The sequence below is a fragment of the Nannobrachium achirus genome (assembly GCF_963921795.1).
Source record: "Nannobrachium achirus genome assembly, chromosome: 19".
NCBI classification, from domain to species: domain Eukaryota; kingdom Metazoa; phylum Chordata; class Actinopteri; order Myctophiformes; family Myctophidae; genus Nannobrachium; species Nannobrachium achirus.
In genome coordinates, this window is record NC_137826.1 from 17,063,025 (window position 1) to 17,078,614 (window position 15,590).

At 44.5% G+C, this 15,590-nt stretch overlaps 1 protein-coding gene across 1 annotated transcript in view; it reads left to right on the plus strand.

The window, feature by feature from the left end:
- Positions 1-15,290, plus strand: part of LOC308304643 (spartin-like) — a gene marked incomplete at both ends in the record, with an annotated part of 35,654 nt that extends 20,364 nt beyond the window's left edge. Inside the window, 7 exons of the mRNA XM_080749267.1 lie at positions 1,041-1,244; positions 3,358-3,519; positions 5,361-5,522; positions 5,689-5,713; positions 8,989-9,209; positions 11,544-11,705; positions 15,166-15,290. Coding sequence (XP_080605393.1) covers positions 1,041-1,244; positions 3,358-3,519; positions 5,361-5,522; positions 5,689-5,713; positions 8,989-9,209; positions 11,544-11,705; positions 15,166-15,290 — 1,061 coding nt within the window. The remainder of the gene's footprint in view (positions 1-1,040; positions 1,245-3,357; positions 3,520-5,360; positions 5,523-5,688; positions 5,714-8,988; positions 9,210-11,543; positions 11,706-15,165) is intronic.
- Between the last annotated feature and the right edge of the window lie 300 nt (positions 15,291-15,590).

Below are 15,590 nucleotides of genomic sequence, written 5' to 3' on the forward strand. Positions count from 1 at the left end.
TGCAGACACTTTACTTCAGCATCATGTCTTTGTCTTCCATAACATGTCTCATGTCCATGGCAGTGAAATGCCTGCCTGTGTTGGGTGACGGTGCTCTTGCTGTTAATACGGTATTTATTGTAGACTCTTTTCTTTGATTTGTTATGAATAAAAAACTAGATAAATTGAGGCAAAACAAAACATAACTCACGATTCCATCATTCTTTTCACGGATAATAATGTTGTTTGGTGGGTTTGTGCAATAAGAGAATTTTACAATTATGTTGTAAGCGATCCTTAGGAACCAAATGGACCCTTACAGGTCTGTAACTCTGAGAGTGTACACATGGAACCAAATGGACACAAGGGTTCATTTGGTTCCATGTGTACTCTCAGAGTTATATTAACAATGAGAATTTTACATTGTAGATTGGTAATGCAATAATGCAATCTTATCAAATTGGGGCCCGTGGCCGAATGCCTTGAAACAATAAGTTGATTTCCTGCTCCTCACTTGTATACAGTGATGTAATGTGCCTTTATGGGGCAGACATTTTGTTGTTCCACAGATAATCTATCCCATAGAGACTACAGATATACATTATTTTAAGCCTGGAACCAGTACAAGTCATCCAGGATCCTGGTGGATCATAACAATGTTTTAATATTTAATTATATTTTTATTTGCGGTTTTCAAATATCAAAGATCACAAATAGACATCTAGATCAAATGTTTTATGGTCATGATTCACCAGGAGCCTGGATGTCTTGGTTCCAGGCATAATAAACATTCGTATTTTCGGAAATCTCTATGGGGAAAATGAATGGACTTTCTAGCTGTGGAACCACAAGGACCCCAATTGTAACAAGCCCAAAAGCTTTCTTGAGGTTTTTATCCTTTTAGTTGACCTTGTACCAGTGAACTGTACTGTCATGAAACAGCACATTTTCCTGTGCAAACTTCTAATAATGTCTAAATGCCCGCTACTGCTATTCCCTTCTATACCTTCCTTAACTCCTCCCTGCTATGTGTGACTGGTGAAGGAATGGTGAAGAAGCAGGCAACGCCACAGACAGTGGTCTCGCGTCAGCCGTGAACGTGGGCCTGGTTGCGTACAACATTGGCCACCTGGGCCTTAAAGCCATTCTGAAGACTACAGGCAAGAAGACCGCCAAGGCTATGGTCAAAGAGCACCACCTAGAGGCCGGAGTCGGACAAGCAGCGGCAGCAGAGAATGGGGAGCAGAGGAGAGGAAAGATGAGATGTAATAGAGCACCAAAATCTGACATGCACTGCCGCTAGAGGCCACTATCCCTGAGTTAGTTTTTACATTGAAAATCCCATAGCGAAATCTTAGATCGCGTCATAAGAACAGTTTTCCCAAAAATAATCAGCCCGTCAATTTTTACTCATATTCAACTGACAGTGAAAAGTACTAAATTTCGCCAAACACAGACGTTATCGAATGTACCTCAATTTCATACACGACACAGAGTCACATACCCCAGGCTGATTTGTTTATTTTTGGAACACAGTTCTTACATGATTCCTGGGTAGTTCCTGGGTAAGTCTGCCCGATTTAAACCCATTTTTTGTATGTTATTATGCATTTGTTGCGACCGTCAGGGAGCAGTTTACTATGAAAACCTCCACCGGCCGTCCGTCCGTCGGTCGGTCGGTCACACGTCACACGTCACACCTTTGCCCTGCTCATATCTCCGCATCAGTATATAGGGCTTGTTTGTTTATTGTATGACATCACGCCACATCATCAGCTGTGGACTCTGTGATGTCATCGTATCGCATCAGTATATAAGGCTTGTTTGTTTATTGTATGACATCACGCCACATCATCAGCTGTGGACTCTGTGATGTCATCGTATCTCCATATATGGCCATCTCCGTATATGGAGATATAAGTCGTCCATGCCCAAGTATGGGCTGGTGAGGTCAGACTTTGTGTGATGCGTAGGTTATCTCCATATATGGAGATTCAACATTCCAGGCAATGCTCTCTTCCCTGGTGAGAATTGCCCCTTTATATAGGGCTTGTTTGTGTATTGTATGACATCACGCCACATCATCAGCTGTGGACTCTGTGATGTCATCGTATCTCCATATATGGCCATCTCCGTATATGGAGATATAAGTCGTCCATGCCCAAGTATGGGCTGGTGAGGTCAGACTTTGTGTGATGCGTAGGTTATCTCCATATATGGAGATTCAACATTCCAGGTGTAACTATGGCTACCCGTATGACGTGAGAGGTGGAGGTTGTGATATTTGTGGAGATAAGCGACCAACGGTCGCTTATCTCCCGATTAGGGAGTCTTACTGGTTGTTGTTAGCTTGTGGCTAAAAACTAACTACACTGGATCAATTGTTCTGAGATTGGGAGGTTGGCGTTCAATTCCTCGGCCGGGTCTACATATCATTGTTGCGACCGTAGGTCGCAGTTACTTTTACACTCTCATACTATCCAAACCTCCACCAGCCGTCAGTCTGTCCTCCTTCCTTCCCTCTGTCACATCACTCGTCACACGTCACACTTTCCCCCTACTCATATCTCCGCCACCGTTGCCCCGATCCATGCCAAAATCTCCACACAAACTCCTTGCCTGCCAAACTACAACCTCCAAGGACCCCCGGAGCTCCAGGGACCCCCAGGTCCCTGGGGGACCCCCAGGTGTAAAAAATGACCAAATTTGCAAAAATGACCACCCCAACGGGGCTGCTCACAGGGAATTCCCGGGGACCACCCACTCCTGCTGCTCCAGAACGGATGCAAAAGTGGTGACGCCCCCAGTGGAGGACCCCCTCCACTGCAGCTCACATAAAATGCCGTAACTCGGGCTAGGAGTGTCCGGGAGAGCCGGGGCCGGTACCTATTTGTCTGCCAAGGCAACGCGGAGACCCCACCCCTCATTTCTCACATGGCCCTCTTCTAGCGCCACCATGAGGCCAGTTCTTGCAAAACACATTTTTGGACACTGCTCCTACAATTTTTTGCCCTAAAATCACGCAAATCGGTACACAGTATGTCTACACTCATCCCATCAACATGAATCTGTCCCATATAGCGCCACCTTCAGGCAGATTTTTACAAACACGTTTTTGGACACTGCTCCTACAGATTTTGCCCGAAAATCCCGAAAATCACTACACAGTATATGTCTACACCCATGTCATCAACATGGATCAGGAAGATTTTGGAAAAACATATTTTTGCCCTATTTGTGGAGATAACCGACCTACGGTCGCTTATCTCCCGATTAGGGAGTCTTACTGGTTATCATGGCCTGGCTAAATGTTTTAAGACATTAGATTTTATTTTGCTTTATTCCATGAATGCTAATGAGGTGAGTGTGTCTTTGCAGTGAATGGAGAGTGCACAGTAGCAGGATGTGTCGGAGACAAGCTGGCGCCCCACGTCAAGAAACACGGCGCCAAACTGATCCCAGAGTCCATGAAGAAGAGCAAAGATGGCCGAGCGTCAAACCTGGACGCAGCCATGGTGGTGGCAGCTAGCAGTGTTCAGGGTAATTTACAGAATGTTTGTTGGAAATATGGTTTCATTAGCGTCATGGTTGTGTGATAAAGAATCCACTTCTAAATACTACTCACCACCTATAAGGCACTGAACAATTATGTTCCCCCCTACCTCTTCGACCTCCTCCAACATCATGTCCCCTCCCGCTCCCTCAGGTCTGGTGACGCCAACCTCCTGGAGGTCCCCAGAGACCAAATACCTTACCTGGGGCGATAGGGCTTTTGCCATAACCCTGAGGAATGCACTACCCAATATTTCTCAGAGAAGCCCCCATCCTCCAAATCTTAAAAACCTCTCTCAAAAGAAACCCACTTCTTCAATATAGCTTTCCCCAGATAACTGCACACCCCCTGTCTCGCCTTTCCACTGTTTTTATTGATTTTATTCCCTTTATAGCCTTGGTACTTGGAAAGGCGCTACATACATTTGAGATATTATTGCGACCGTAGGTCGCAGTTACTTGCTCTCCTATACTATCCAAACCTCCACCGGCTGTCAGTCCGTCCCTCCCACCCTCAGTCCGTCAGTCCGTCAGTCCGTCTGTCAGTCACACGTCACACGTCACACTTTTGCCCTGCTCATATCTCCGCAACCGTTGCCCCGATCCATGCCAGATTTTGCACACACACTCCTTGCCTGCCAAACTACAACCTCCAAGGACCCCCAGGTCCCTGGGGGACCCCCAGGTGTAAAAAATGACCAAATGTGCAAAAATGACCAAATGACCACCCCAACGGGGCTGCTCATGGGGAATTCCCGGGGACCACCGACTGCTGGTGCTCCAGAACGGATGCAAAAGTGGTGGCGCCCCCAGTGGAGGACCCCCTGCCACTGCAGCGCACATAAAATGCCGTAACTCGGGCTAGGAGCGACCGGGAGAGCCGGGGCCGGTACCTATTCGTCCACCCCCGCCCCTCATTTCTCACATGGCCCTCTTCTAGCGCCACCATGAGTCCGATTCTTACAAAACACATTTTTGGACACTGCTCCTACAATTTTTGCCCTAAAATCACGCAAATTGGTACACAGTATGTCTACACTCATGTCATCAACTTGGATCTGTCCCATATAGCGCCACCTTCAGGCCAATTTTTTAAAACACATTTTTGGACACTGCTCCTACAATCTTTGCCCTAAAATCATGCAAATCGCTACACAGTATGTCTACACTCATCTCATCAACATGGATCTGTCCCATATAGCGTCACCTTCAGGCCGATTTTTTAAAACACATTTTTGGACACTGCTCCTACAGATTTTGCCCTAAAATCACGCAAATCGCTACACAGTATGTCTACACTCATGTCATCAACATGGACCTGTCCCATATAGCGCCACCATCAGGCCAATTTTTTCCAACACATTTTTGGACACTGCTTCTACAGATTTTGCCCTAAAATAATGCAAATCGGTACACAGTAAGTCTACACTCATCTCATCAACATGGATCTGTCCCATTTAGCGCCACCTTCAGGCCGATTTTTTTAAACACATTTTTGGACACTGCTCCTACAGATTTTGCCCTAAAATCACACAAATCGCACAGTATCTCTACAGTCATGTAATCAAAACGCATATGTCCCATCTAGCGCCACCATCAGGACGATTTTGGTAAAACAAACTTTTGGCCTATTTGTGGAGATAAGCAACCAACGGTCGCTTATCTCCCGATTAGGGAGTCTTACTGGTTTAGGAAGCGTAGCACTAGTGTGGAGGGACACAAGCTGTTTCACAAATCAGATTATTATCATGGCCTGGCTAAATGTTTTGAGACATTAGATTTTATTTTGCTTTATTCCATGAATGCTAATGAGGTGAGTGTCTTTGCAGTGAATGGAGTGTGCACAGTAGCAGGATGTGTCGGAGACAAGCTGGCGCCCCACGTCAAGAAACACAGCGCCAAACTGATCCCAGATTCCATGAAGAAGAGCAAAGATGGCCAAGCGTCAAACCTGGACGCAGCCATGGTGGTGGCAGCTAGCAGTGTTCAGGGTAATTTACAGAATGTTTGTTGGAAATATGGTTTCATTAGCGTCATGGTTGTGTGATAAAGAATCCACTTCTAAATACTACTCACCACCTATAAGGCACTGAACAATTATGTTCCCCCCTACCTCTTCGACCTCCTCCAACATCATGTCCCCTCCCGCTCCCTCAGGTCTGGTGACGCCAACCTCCTGGAGGTCCCCAGAGACCAAATACCTTACCTGGGGCGATATAGGGCTATTGCCATAACCCTGAGGAATGCACTACCCAATATTTCTCAGAGAAGCCCCCATCCTCCAAATCTTAAAAACCTCTCTCAAAAGAAACCCACTTCTTCAATATGGCTTTCCCCAGATAACTGCACACCCCCTGTCTCGCCTTTCCACTGTTTTTATTGATTTTATTCCCTTTATAGCCTTGGTACTTGGAAAGGTGCTACATACATTTGAGATATTATTGCGACCGTAGGTCGCAGTTACTTGCACTCCTATACTATCCAAACCTCCACCGGCTGTCAGTCCGTCCCTCCCTCCGTCAGTCCGTCAGTCCGTCTGTCAGTCACACGTCACACGTCACACGTCACACTTTTGCCCTGCTCATATCTCCGCAACCGTTGCCCCGATCCATGCCAGATTTTGGACACACACTCCTTGCCTGCCAAACTACAACCTCCAAGGACCCCCGGAGCTCCAGGGACCCCCAGGTCCCTGGGGGACCCCCAGGTGTAAAAAATGACCAAATGTGCAAAAATGACCAAATGACCACCCCAACGGGGCTGCTCATGGGGAATTCCCGGGGACCACCGACTGCTGGTGCTCCAGAACGGATGCAAAAGTGGTGGCGCCCCCAGTGGAGGACCCCCTGCCACTGCAGCGCACATAAAATGCCGTAACTCGGGCTAGGAGCGACCGGGAGAGCCGGGGCCGGTACCTATTCGTCCACCCCCGCCCCTCATTTCTCACATGGCCCTCTTCTAGCACCACCATAAGGCCGATTCTTGCAAAACACATTTTTTGACACTGCTCCTACAGATTTTGCCCTAAAATCACACAAATCGGTACACAGTATGTCTACACTCATGTCATCAACATGGACCTGTCCCATATAGCGCCACCATCAGGCCGATTTTTTCAAACACATTTTTGGACACTGCTCCTACAGATTTTGCCCTAAAATCACGCAAATCGCACAGTATCTCTACCGTCATGTAATCAAAACGCATCTGTCCCATCTAGCGCCACCATCAGGACGATTTTGGTACAACAAATTTTTGGCCTATTTGTAGAGATAAGCGACCAACGGTCGCTTATCTCCCGATTAGGGAGTCTTACTGGTTATTATAAAGTATAAAATGGGCTTACCAGAATCTGACTGAAAAGGAATTTAATAAAAACAACAACAATACCAGTTCCAGTATATATTGGCAAAGAATGACTGAGCTGCCATGATGTCTGCCAAGTGTTTACCCGTGCCCAGGGGAGCGGGTGTATTGTAATTGCTGCTCTCTGTTGGTCTGACTGTTACATATAACTCTGAAAATTGTAAAGCGATTTGTATCACAATTTAAATTGGCTATGGATGGATGGGCATAAATATTACTCAATGAATGTGTATGAGTGAATAAATAAATCACATTATTACTCTTACAGTAGTTCAAGTGGCAGTAGATCAACTGACAGAGGCAGTGTGGAGTATAAATTAATTTAGACACAAGAAAAAGGCTTTATTCCAAAATTACACTGTAGTATGAAAGGAGCTGCTTGTGTCTGCTTTTAGTTCAGTAAACGTTTTAATTGCATTGTCATTGAAGGTTCCATGCATTCTATTTTTTTAAGGTTTAGTAAACATACAATTTATACTGTATATGTATATTTATTTGTGTTCTTTAAAGGTCTTTCTACAATGTGGAGTGGTCTGGAGACTGGAGCTAAGACAGTTGGTGTAACATCAGAGACTGTTAGAACAGTCAAGTACAAGTAAGTTCTGAAAGCCTAATCGCAATTTTGAAACGACTCAATCATTTGTGCAGGACGTCATGTTCGCATTTATCTGCCATGTAGCCTATTTTATTACGGTGCAATAGCTATTTCTTTCTCAATAGTCTTAATATCTCTAGTCATTGGTGCTCCGTTTTTTCCAATACCATTCATTACACAGTAATCCTTCTAAAAAGATGACCTACATTTTTAACTAACATAGCAATATTAGTATTAAACTCAGAATCGTGCCCTTTTTTTACCTACTTCTTGGTTCGTTTGGGGTACTGATGTGATTACCACCTCTTTCTTTCTTTCTTTCTTTCTTTCTTTCAGATTTAGGGGTCTGGAAAATGTATTAGGCATACCACGCAACATATGACTAACTCCAGTCAAGTCTGAAGTTACTGTTTTCCATCATTATTGACTCATGTGGTTCATTTACAGTGGCTTCTGAACTTTGGCTTTTGCTTTGACCTTTGTGCAGACACTTTACTTCAGCATCATGTCTTTGTCTTCCATAACATGTCTCATGTCCATGGCAGTGAAATGCCTGCCTGTGTTGGGTGACGGTGCTCTTGCTGTTAATACGGTATTTATTGTAGACTCTTTTCTTTGATTTGTTATGAATAAAAAACTAGATAAATTGAGGCAAAACAAAACATAACTCACGATTCCATCATTCTTTTCACGGATAATAATGTTGTTTGGTGGGTTTGTGCAATAAGAGAATTTTACAATTATGTTGTAAGCGATCCTTAGGAACCAAATGGACCCTTACAGGTCTGTAACTCTGAGAGTGTACACATGGAACCAAATGGACACAAGGGTTCATTTGGTTCCATGTGTACTCTCAGAGTTATATTAACAATGAGAATTTTACATTGTAGATTGGTAATGCAATAATGCAATCTTATCAAATTGGGCCCCGTGGCCGAATGCCTTGAAACAATAAGTTGATTTCCTGCTCCTCACTTGTATACAGTGATGTAATGTGCCTTTATGGGGCAGACATTTTGTTGTTCCACAGATAATCTATCCCATAGAGACTACAGATATACATTATTTTAAGCCTGGAACCAGTACAAGTCATCCAGGATCCTGGTGGATCATAACAATGTTTTAATATTTAATTATATTTTTATTTGCGGTTTTCAAATATCAAAGATCACAAATAGACATCTAGATCAAATGTTTTATGGTCATGATTCACCAGGAGCCTGGATGTCTTGGTTCCAGGCATAATAAACATTCGTATTTTCGGAAATCTCTATGGGGAAAATGAATGGGCTTTCTAGCTGTGGAACCACAAGGACCCCAATTGTAACAAGCCCAAAAGCTTTCTTGAGGTTTTTATCCTTTTAGTTGACCTTGTACCAGTGAACTGTACTGTCATGAAACTGCACATTTTCCTGTGCAAACTTCTAATAATGTCTAAATGCCCGCTACTGCTATTCCCTTCTATACCTCCTCCCTGCTATGTGTGACTGGTGAAGGAATGGTGAAGAAGCAGGCAACGCCACAGACAGTGGTCTCGCGTCAGCCGTGAACGTGGGCCTGGTTGCGTACAACATTGGCCACCTGGGCCTTAAAGCCATTCTGAAGACTACAGGCAAGAAGACCGCCAAGGCTATGGTCAAAGAGCACCACCTAGAGGCCGGAGTCGGACAAGCAGCGGCAGCAGAGAATGGGGAGCAGAGGAGAGGAAAGATGAGATGTAATAGAGCACCAAAATCTGACATGCACTGCCGCTAGAGGCCACTATCTGAGTTAGTTTTTACATTGAAAATCCCATAGCGAAATCTTAGATCGCGTCATAAGAACAGTTTTCCCAAAAATAATCAGCCCGTCAATTTTTACTCATATTCAACTGACAGTGAAAAGTACTAAATTTCGCCAAACACAGACGTTATCGAATGTACCTCAATTTCATACACGACACAGAGTCACATACCCCAGGCTGATTTGTTTATTTTTGGAACACAGTTCTTACATGATTCCTGGGTAGTTCCTGGGTAAGTCTGCCCGATTTAAACCCATTTTTTGTATGTTTGCGACCGTTAGGTCGCAGTTTAGTATGAAAACCTCCACCGGCCGTCCGTCCGTCCGTCCGTCCCTGAGTCACACGTGTGACGTGACACGTGTGACGTCAGAGTCCACAGCTGATATCACTCTGACATCACAGAGTCCACAGCTGATGATGTGGCGTGATGTCATACAATGTCATACAATACACAAACAAGCCCTATATAAAGGGGCAATTCTCACCAGGGAAGAGAGCATTCCTCGACTCAGACCTTATCGCCAGGATCAACTAAGCTTATAGCTTATCATCACATCCAAGATGTGATAAGATACTCAGCTAGTGGGGAATGCTCTCTTCCCTGCTGAGAATTGCCCCTTTATATAGGGCTTGTTTGTGTATTGTATGACATCACGCCACATCATCAGCTGTGGACTCTGTGATGTCATCGTATCTCCATATATGGCCATCTCCGTATATGGAGATATAAGTCGTCCATGCCCAAGTATGGGCTGGTGAGGTCAGACTTTGTGTGATGCGTAGGTTATCTCCATATATGGAGATTCAACATTCCAGGTGTAACTATGGCTGCCCGTATGACGTGAGAGGTGGAGGCTGTGATATAAGACCGGCATTATCTACCGACAGATTAGTAACAAGATGTCAAAATCGTTGAAGGTTGAATCTCCAGATATGGAGATAACCAACACATCCCTCCATATATGGAGATAACCGATGCAGTGGTGTCCGGTAAGAACTTAACCGAGATGCCTTGAATCGTCACACTCCATATATAGTGTTATCCACATTTCGTGTAGCCGCCCTGTACAGGAAGTGATGTCACAACTCGCTGACATCACCGTCAGGTCCACAGCGTGACCGTCAGGTCACGCTGTGACCTGACGGTCGCTTATCTCCCGATTCGGGAGTCTTACTGGTATTATGCATTTGTTGTTGTTAGCTTGTGGCTAAAAACTAACTACACTGGATCAATTGTTCTGAGATTGGGAGGTTGGCGTTCAATTCCTCGGCCGGGTCACACCCAAGACTATAACTTTTTGACCCAATGACCCAATTCTACATATCATTGTTGCGACCGTAGGTCGCAGTTACTTTTACACTCTCATACTATCCAACCTCCACCAGCCGTCAGTCTGTCTTTCCTTCCTTCCCTCCGTCACATCACTCGTCACACGTCACACTTTCCCCCTACTCATATCTCCGCCACCGTTGCCCCGATCCATGCCAAAATTTCCACACAAACTCCTTGCCTGCCAAACTACAACCTCCAAGGACCCCCGGAGCTCCAGGGACCCCCAGGTCCCTGGGGGACCCCCAGGTGTAAAAAATGACCAAATGTGCAAAAATGACCACCCCAACGGGGCTGCTCACAGGGAATTCCCGGGGACCACCCACTCCTGCTGCTCCAGAACGGATGCAAAAGTGGTGACGCCCCCAGTGGAGGACCCCCTCCACTGCAGCTCACATAAAATGCCGTAACTCGGGCTAGGAGCGTCCGGGAGAGCCGGGGCCGGTACCTATTTGTCCGCCAAGGCAACGCGGAGACCCCACCCCTCATTTCTCACATGGCCCTCTTCTAGCGCCACCATGAGGCCAGTTCTTGCAAAACACATTTTTGGACACTGCTCCTACAATTTTTTGCCCTAAAATCACGCAAATCGGTACACAGTATGTCTACACTCATCCCATCAACATGAATCTGTCCCATATAGCGCCACCTTCAGGCAGATTTTTACAAACACGTTTTTGGACACTGCTCCTACAGATTTTGCCCGAAAATCACGAAAATCACTACACAGTATGTCTACACCCATGTCATCAACATGGATCAGGAAGATTTTGGAAAAACATATTTTTGCCCTATTTGTGGAGATAACCGACCTACGGTCGCTTATCTCCCGATTAGGGAGTCTTACTGGTTATCATGGCCTGGCTAAATGTTTTAAGACATTAGATTTTATTTTGCTTTATTCCATGAATGCTAATGAGGTGAGTGTGTCTTTGCAGTGAATGGAGAGTGCACAGTAGCAGGATGTGTCAGAGACAAGCTGGCGCCCCACGTCAAGAAACACTGCGCCAAACTGATCCCAGAGTCCATGAAGAAGAGCAAAGATGGCCGAGCGTCAAACCTGGACGCAGCCATGGTGGTGGCAGCTAGCAGTGTTCAGGGTAATTTACAGAATGTTTGTTGGAAATATGGTTTCATTAGCGTCATGGTTGTGTGATAAAGAATCCACTTCTAAATACTACTCACCACCTATAAGGCACTGAACAATTATGTTCCCCCCTACCTCTTCGACCTCCTCCAACATCATGTCCCCTCCCGCTCCCTCAGGTCTGGTGACGCCAACCTCCTGGAGGTCCCCAGAGACCAAATACCTTACCTGGGGCGATAGGGCTTTTGCCATAACCCTGAGGAATGCACTACCCAATATTTCTCAGAGAAGCCCCCATCCTCCAAATCCTAAAAACCTCTCTCAAAAGAAACCCACTTCTTCAATATGGCTTTCCCCAGATAACTGCACACCCCCTGTCTCGCCTTTCCACTGTTTTTATTGATTTTATTCCCTTTATAGCCTTGGTACTTGGAAAGGCGCTACATACATTTGAGATATTATTGCGACCGTAGGTCGCAGTTACTTGCACTCCTATACTATCCAAACCTCCACCGGCTGTCAGTCCGTCCCTCCCTCCGTCAGTCCGCCAGTCCGTCTGTCAGTCACACGTCACACGTCACACTTTTGCCCTGCTCATATCTCCGCAACCGTTGCCCCGATCCATGCCAGATTTTGCACACACACTCCTTGCCTGCCAAACTACAACCTCCAAGGACCCCCGGAGCTCCAGGGACCCCCAGGTCCCTAGGGGACCCCCAGGTGTAAAAAATGACCAAATGTGCAAAAATGACCAAATGACCACCCCAACGGGGCTGCTCATGGGGAATTCCCGGGGACCACCGACTCCTGGTGCTCCACAACGGATGCAAAAGTGGTGGCGCCCCCAGTGGAGGACCCCCTGCCACTGCAGCGCACATAAAATGCCGTAACTCGGGCTAGGAGCGACCGGGAGAGCCGGGGCCGGTACCTATTCGTCCTACAATTTTTGCCCTAAAATCACGCAAATCGCTACACAGTATGTCTACACTCATCTCATCAACATGGATCTGTCCCATATAGCGCCACCTTCAGGCCGAATTTTTTAAACACATTTTTGGACACTGCTCCTACAGATTTTGCCCTAAAATCACGCAAATCGCACAGTATCTGTACCGTCATGTAATCAAAACGCATCTGTCCCATCTAGCGCCACCATCAGGACGATTTTGGTACAACACATTTTTGGCGTATTTGTAGAGATAAGGGAGTCTTACTGGTTATTATAAAGTATAAAATGGGCTTACCAGAATCTGACTGAAAAGGAATTTAATAAAAACAACAACAATACCAGTTCCAGTATATATTGGCAAAGAATGACTGAGCTGCCATGATGTCCGCCAAGTGTTTACCCGTGCCCAGGGGAGCGGGTGTATTGTAATTGCTGCTCTCTGTTGGTCTGACTGTTACAGTGATAACTCTAAAAATTGTAAAGCGATTTGTTTCACAATTTAAATTGGCTATGGATGGATGGGCATAAATATTACTCAATGAATGTGTATGAGTGAATAAATAAATCACATTATTACTCTTACAGTAGTTCAAGTGGCAGTAGTTCAACTGACAGAGGCAGTGTGGAGTATAAATTAATTTAGACACAAGAAAAAGGCTTTATTCCAAAATTACACTGTAGTATGAAAGGAGCTGCTTGTGTCTGCTTTTAGTTCAGTAAACGTTTTAATTGCATTGTCATTGAAGGTTCCATGCATTCTATTTTTTTAAGGTTTAGTAAACATACAATTTATACTGTATATTTATTTGTGTTCTGTAAAGGTTTTTCGACTGGAGCTAAGACAGTTGGCAAGAGTGTAACATCAGAGACTGTTAGAACAGTCAAGTACAAGTAAGTTCTGAAAGCCTAATCGCAATTTTGAAACGACTCAATCATTTGTGCAGGACGTCATGTTCGCATTTATCTGCCATGTAGCCTATTTTATTACGGTGCAATAGCTATTTCTCAATAGTCTTAATATCTCTGGTCATTGCTGCTTCGTTTTTTCCAATACCATTCATTACACAGTAATCCTTCTAAAAAGATGACCTACATTTTGAACTAACATAGCAATATTAGTATTAAACTCAGAATCGTGCCCTTTTTTTACCTACTTCTTGGTTCGTTTGGGGTACTGATGTGATTACCACCTCTTTCTTTCTTTCTTTCTTTCTTTCTTTCTTTCTTTCTTTCTTTCAGATTTAGGGGTCTGGAAAATGTATTAGGCATAGGCCTACCACGCAACATATGACTAACTCCAGTCAAGTCTGAAGTTTCTGTTTTCCATCATTATTGACTCATGTGGTTCATTTACAGTGGCTTCTGAACTTTGGCTTTTGCTTTGACCTTTGTGCAGACACTTTACTTCAGCATCATGTCTTTGTCTTCCATAACATGTCTCATGTCCATGGCAGTGAAATGCCTGCCTGTGTTGGGTGACGGTGCTCTTGCTGTTAATACGGTATTTATTGTAGACTCTTTTCTTTGATTTGTTATGAATAAAAAACTAGATAAATTGAGGCAAAACAAAACATAACTCACGATTCCATCATTCTTTTCACAGATAATAATGTTGTTTGGTGGGTGTGTGCAATAAGAGAATTTTACAATTATGTTGTAAGCGATCCTTAGGAACCAAATGGACCCTTACAGGTCTGTAACTCTGAGAGTGTACACATGGAACCAAATGGACACAAGGGTTCCTTTGGTTCCATGTGTAGACCTACTCTCAGAGTTATATTAACAATGAGAATTTTACATTGTAGATTGGTAATGCAATAATGCAATCTTATCAAATTGGGGCCTGTGGCCGAATGCCTTGAAACAATAAGTTGATTTCCTGCTCCTCACTTGTATACAGTGATGTAATGTGCCTTTATGGGGCAGACATTTTGTTGTTCCACAGATAATCTATCCCATAGAGACTACAGATATACATTATTTTAAGTCTGGAACCAGTACAAGTCATCCAGGATCCTGGTGGATCATAACAATGTTTTAATATTTAATTATATTTTTATTTGCGGTTTTCAAATATCAAAGATCACAAATAGACATCTAGATCAAATGTTTTATGGTCATGATTCACCAGGAGCCTGGATGTCTTGGTTCCAGGCATAATAAACATTCGTATTTTCGGAAATCTCTATGGGGAAAATGAATGGGCTCTCGGGCTTTCTAGCTGTGGAACCACAAGGACCCCAATTGTAACAAGCCCAAAAGCTTTCTTGAGGTTTTTATCCTTTTAGTTGACCTTGTACCAGTGAACTGTACTGTCATGAAACTGTACATTTTCCTGTGCAAACTTCTAATAAAGTCTAAATGCCCGCTACTGCTATGCCCTTCTATACCTTCCTTAACTCCTCCCTGCTATGTGTGACTGGTGAAGGTATGGTGAAGAAGCAGGCAACGCCACAGACAGTGGTCTCGCGTCAGCCGTGAACGTGGGCCTGGTTGCGTACAACTGGCCACCTGGGCCTTAAAGCCATTCTGAAGACTACAGGCAAGAAGACCGCCAAGGCTATGGTCAAAGAGCACCACCTAGAGGCCGGAGTCAAGCAGCGGCTGCAGAGGATGGGGGAGCAGGAGGAGAGGAAAGATGAGATGTAATAGAGCACCAAAATCTGACATGCACTGCCGCTAGAGGCCACTATCCCTGAGTTAGTTTTTACATTGAAAATCCCGTAGTGGAATCATAGATCACGTCATAAGAACTGTTTTACAAAAATAATCAGTCGGGCGATTTTACTCATATATGGATATGAGACATCAACTGACAGTGAAAAAGTACTAATTTCTCCATACAGAGACGTTATCGAATGTACCTCAATTTCATACACGACACAGAGTCACATACCTGACAAAATCGCCAGGTTGATTTGTTTATTTTTGGAACACAGTTCTTATATG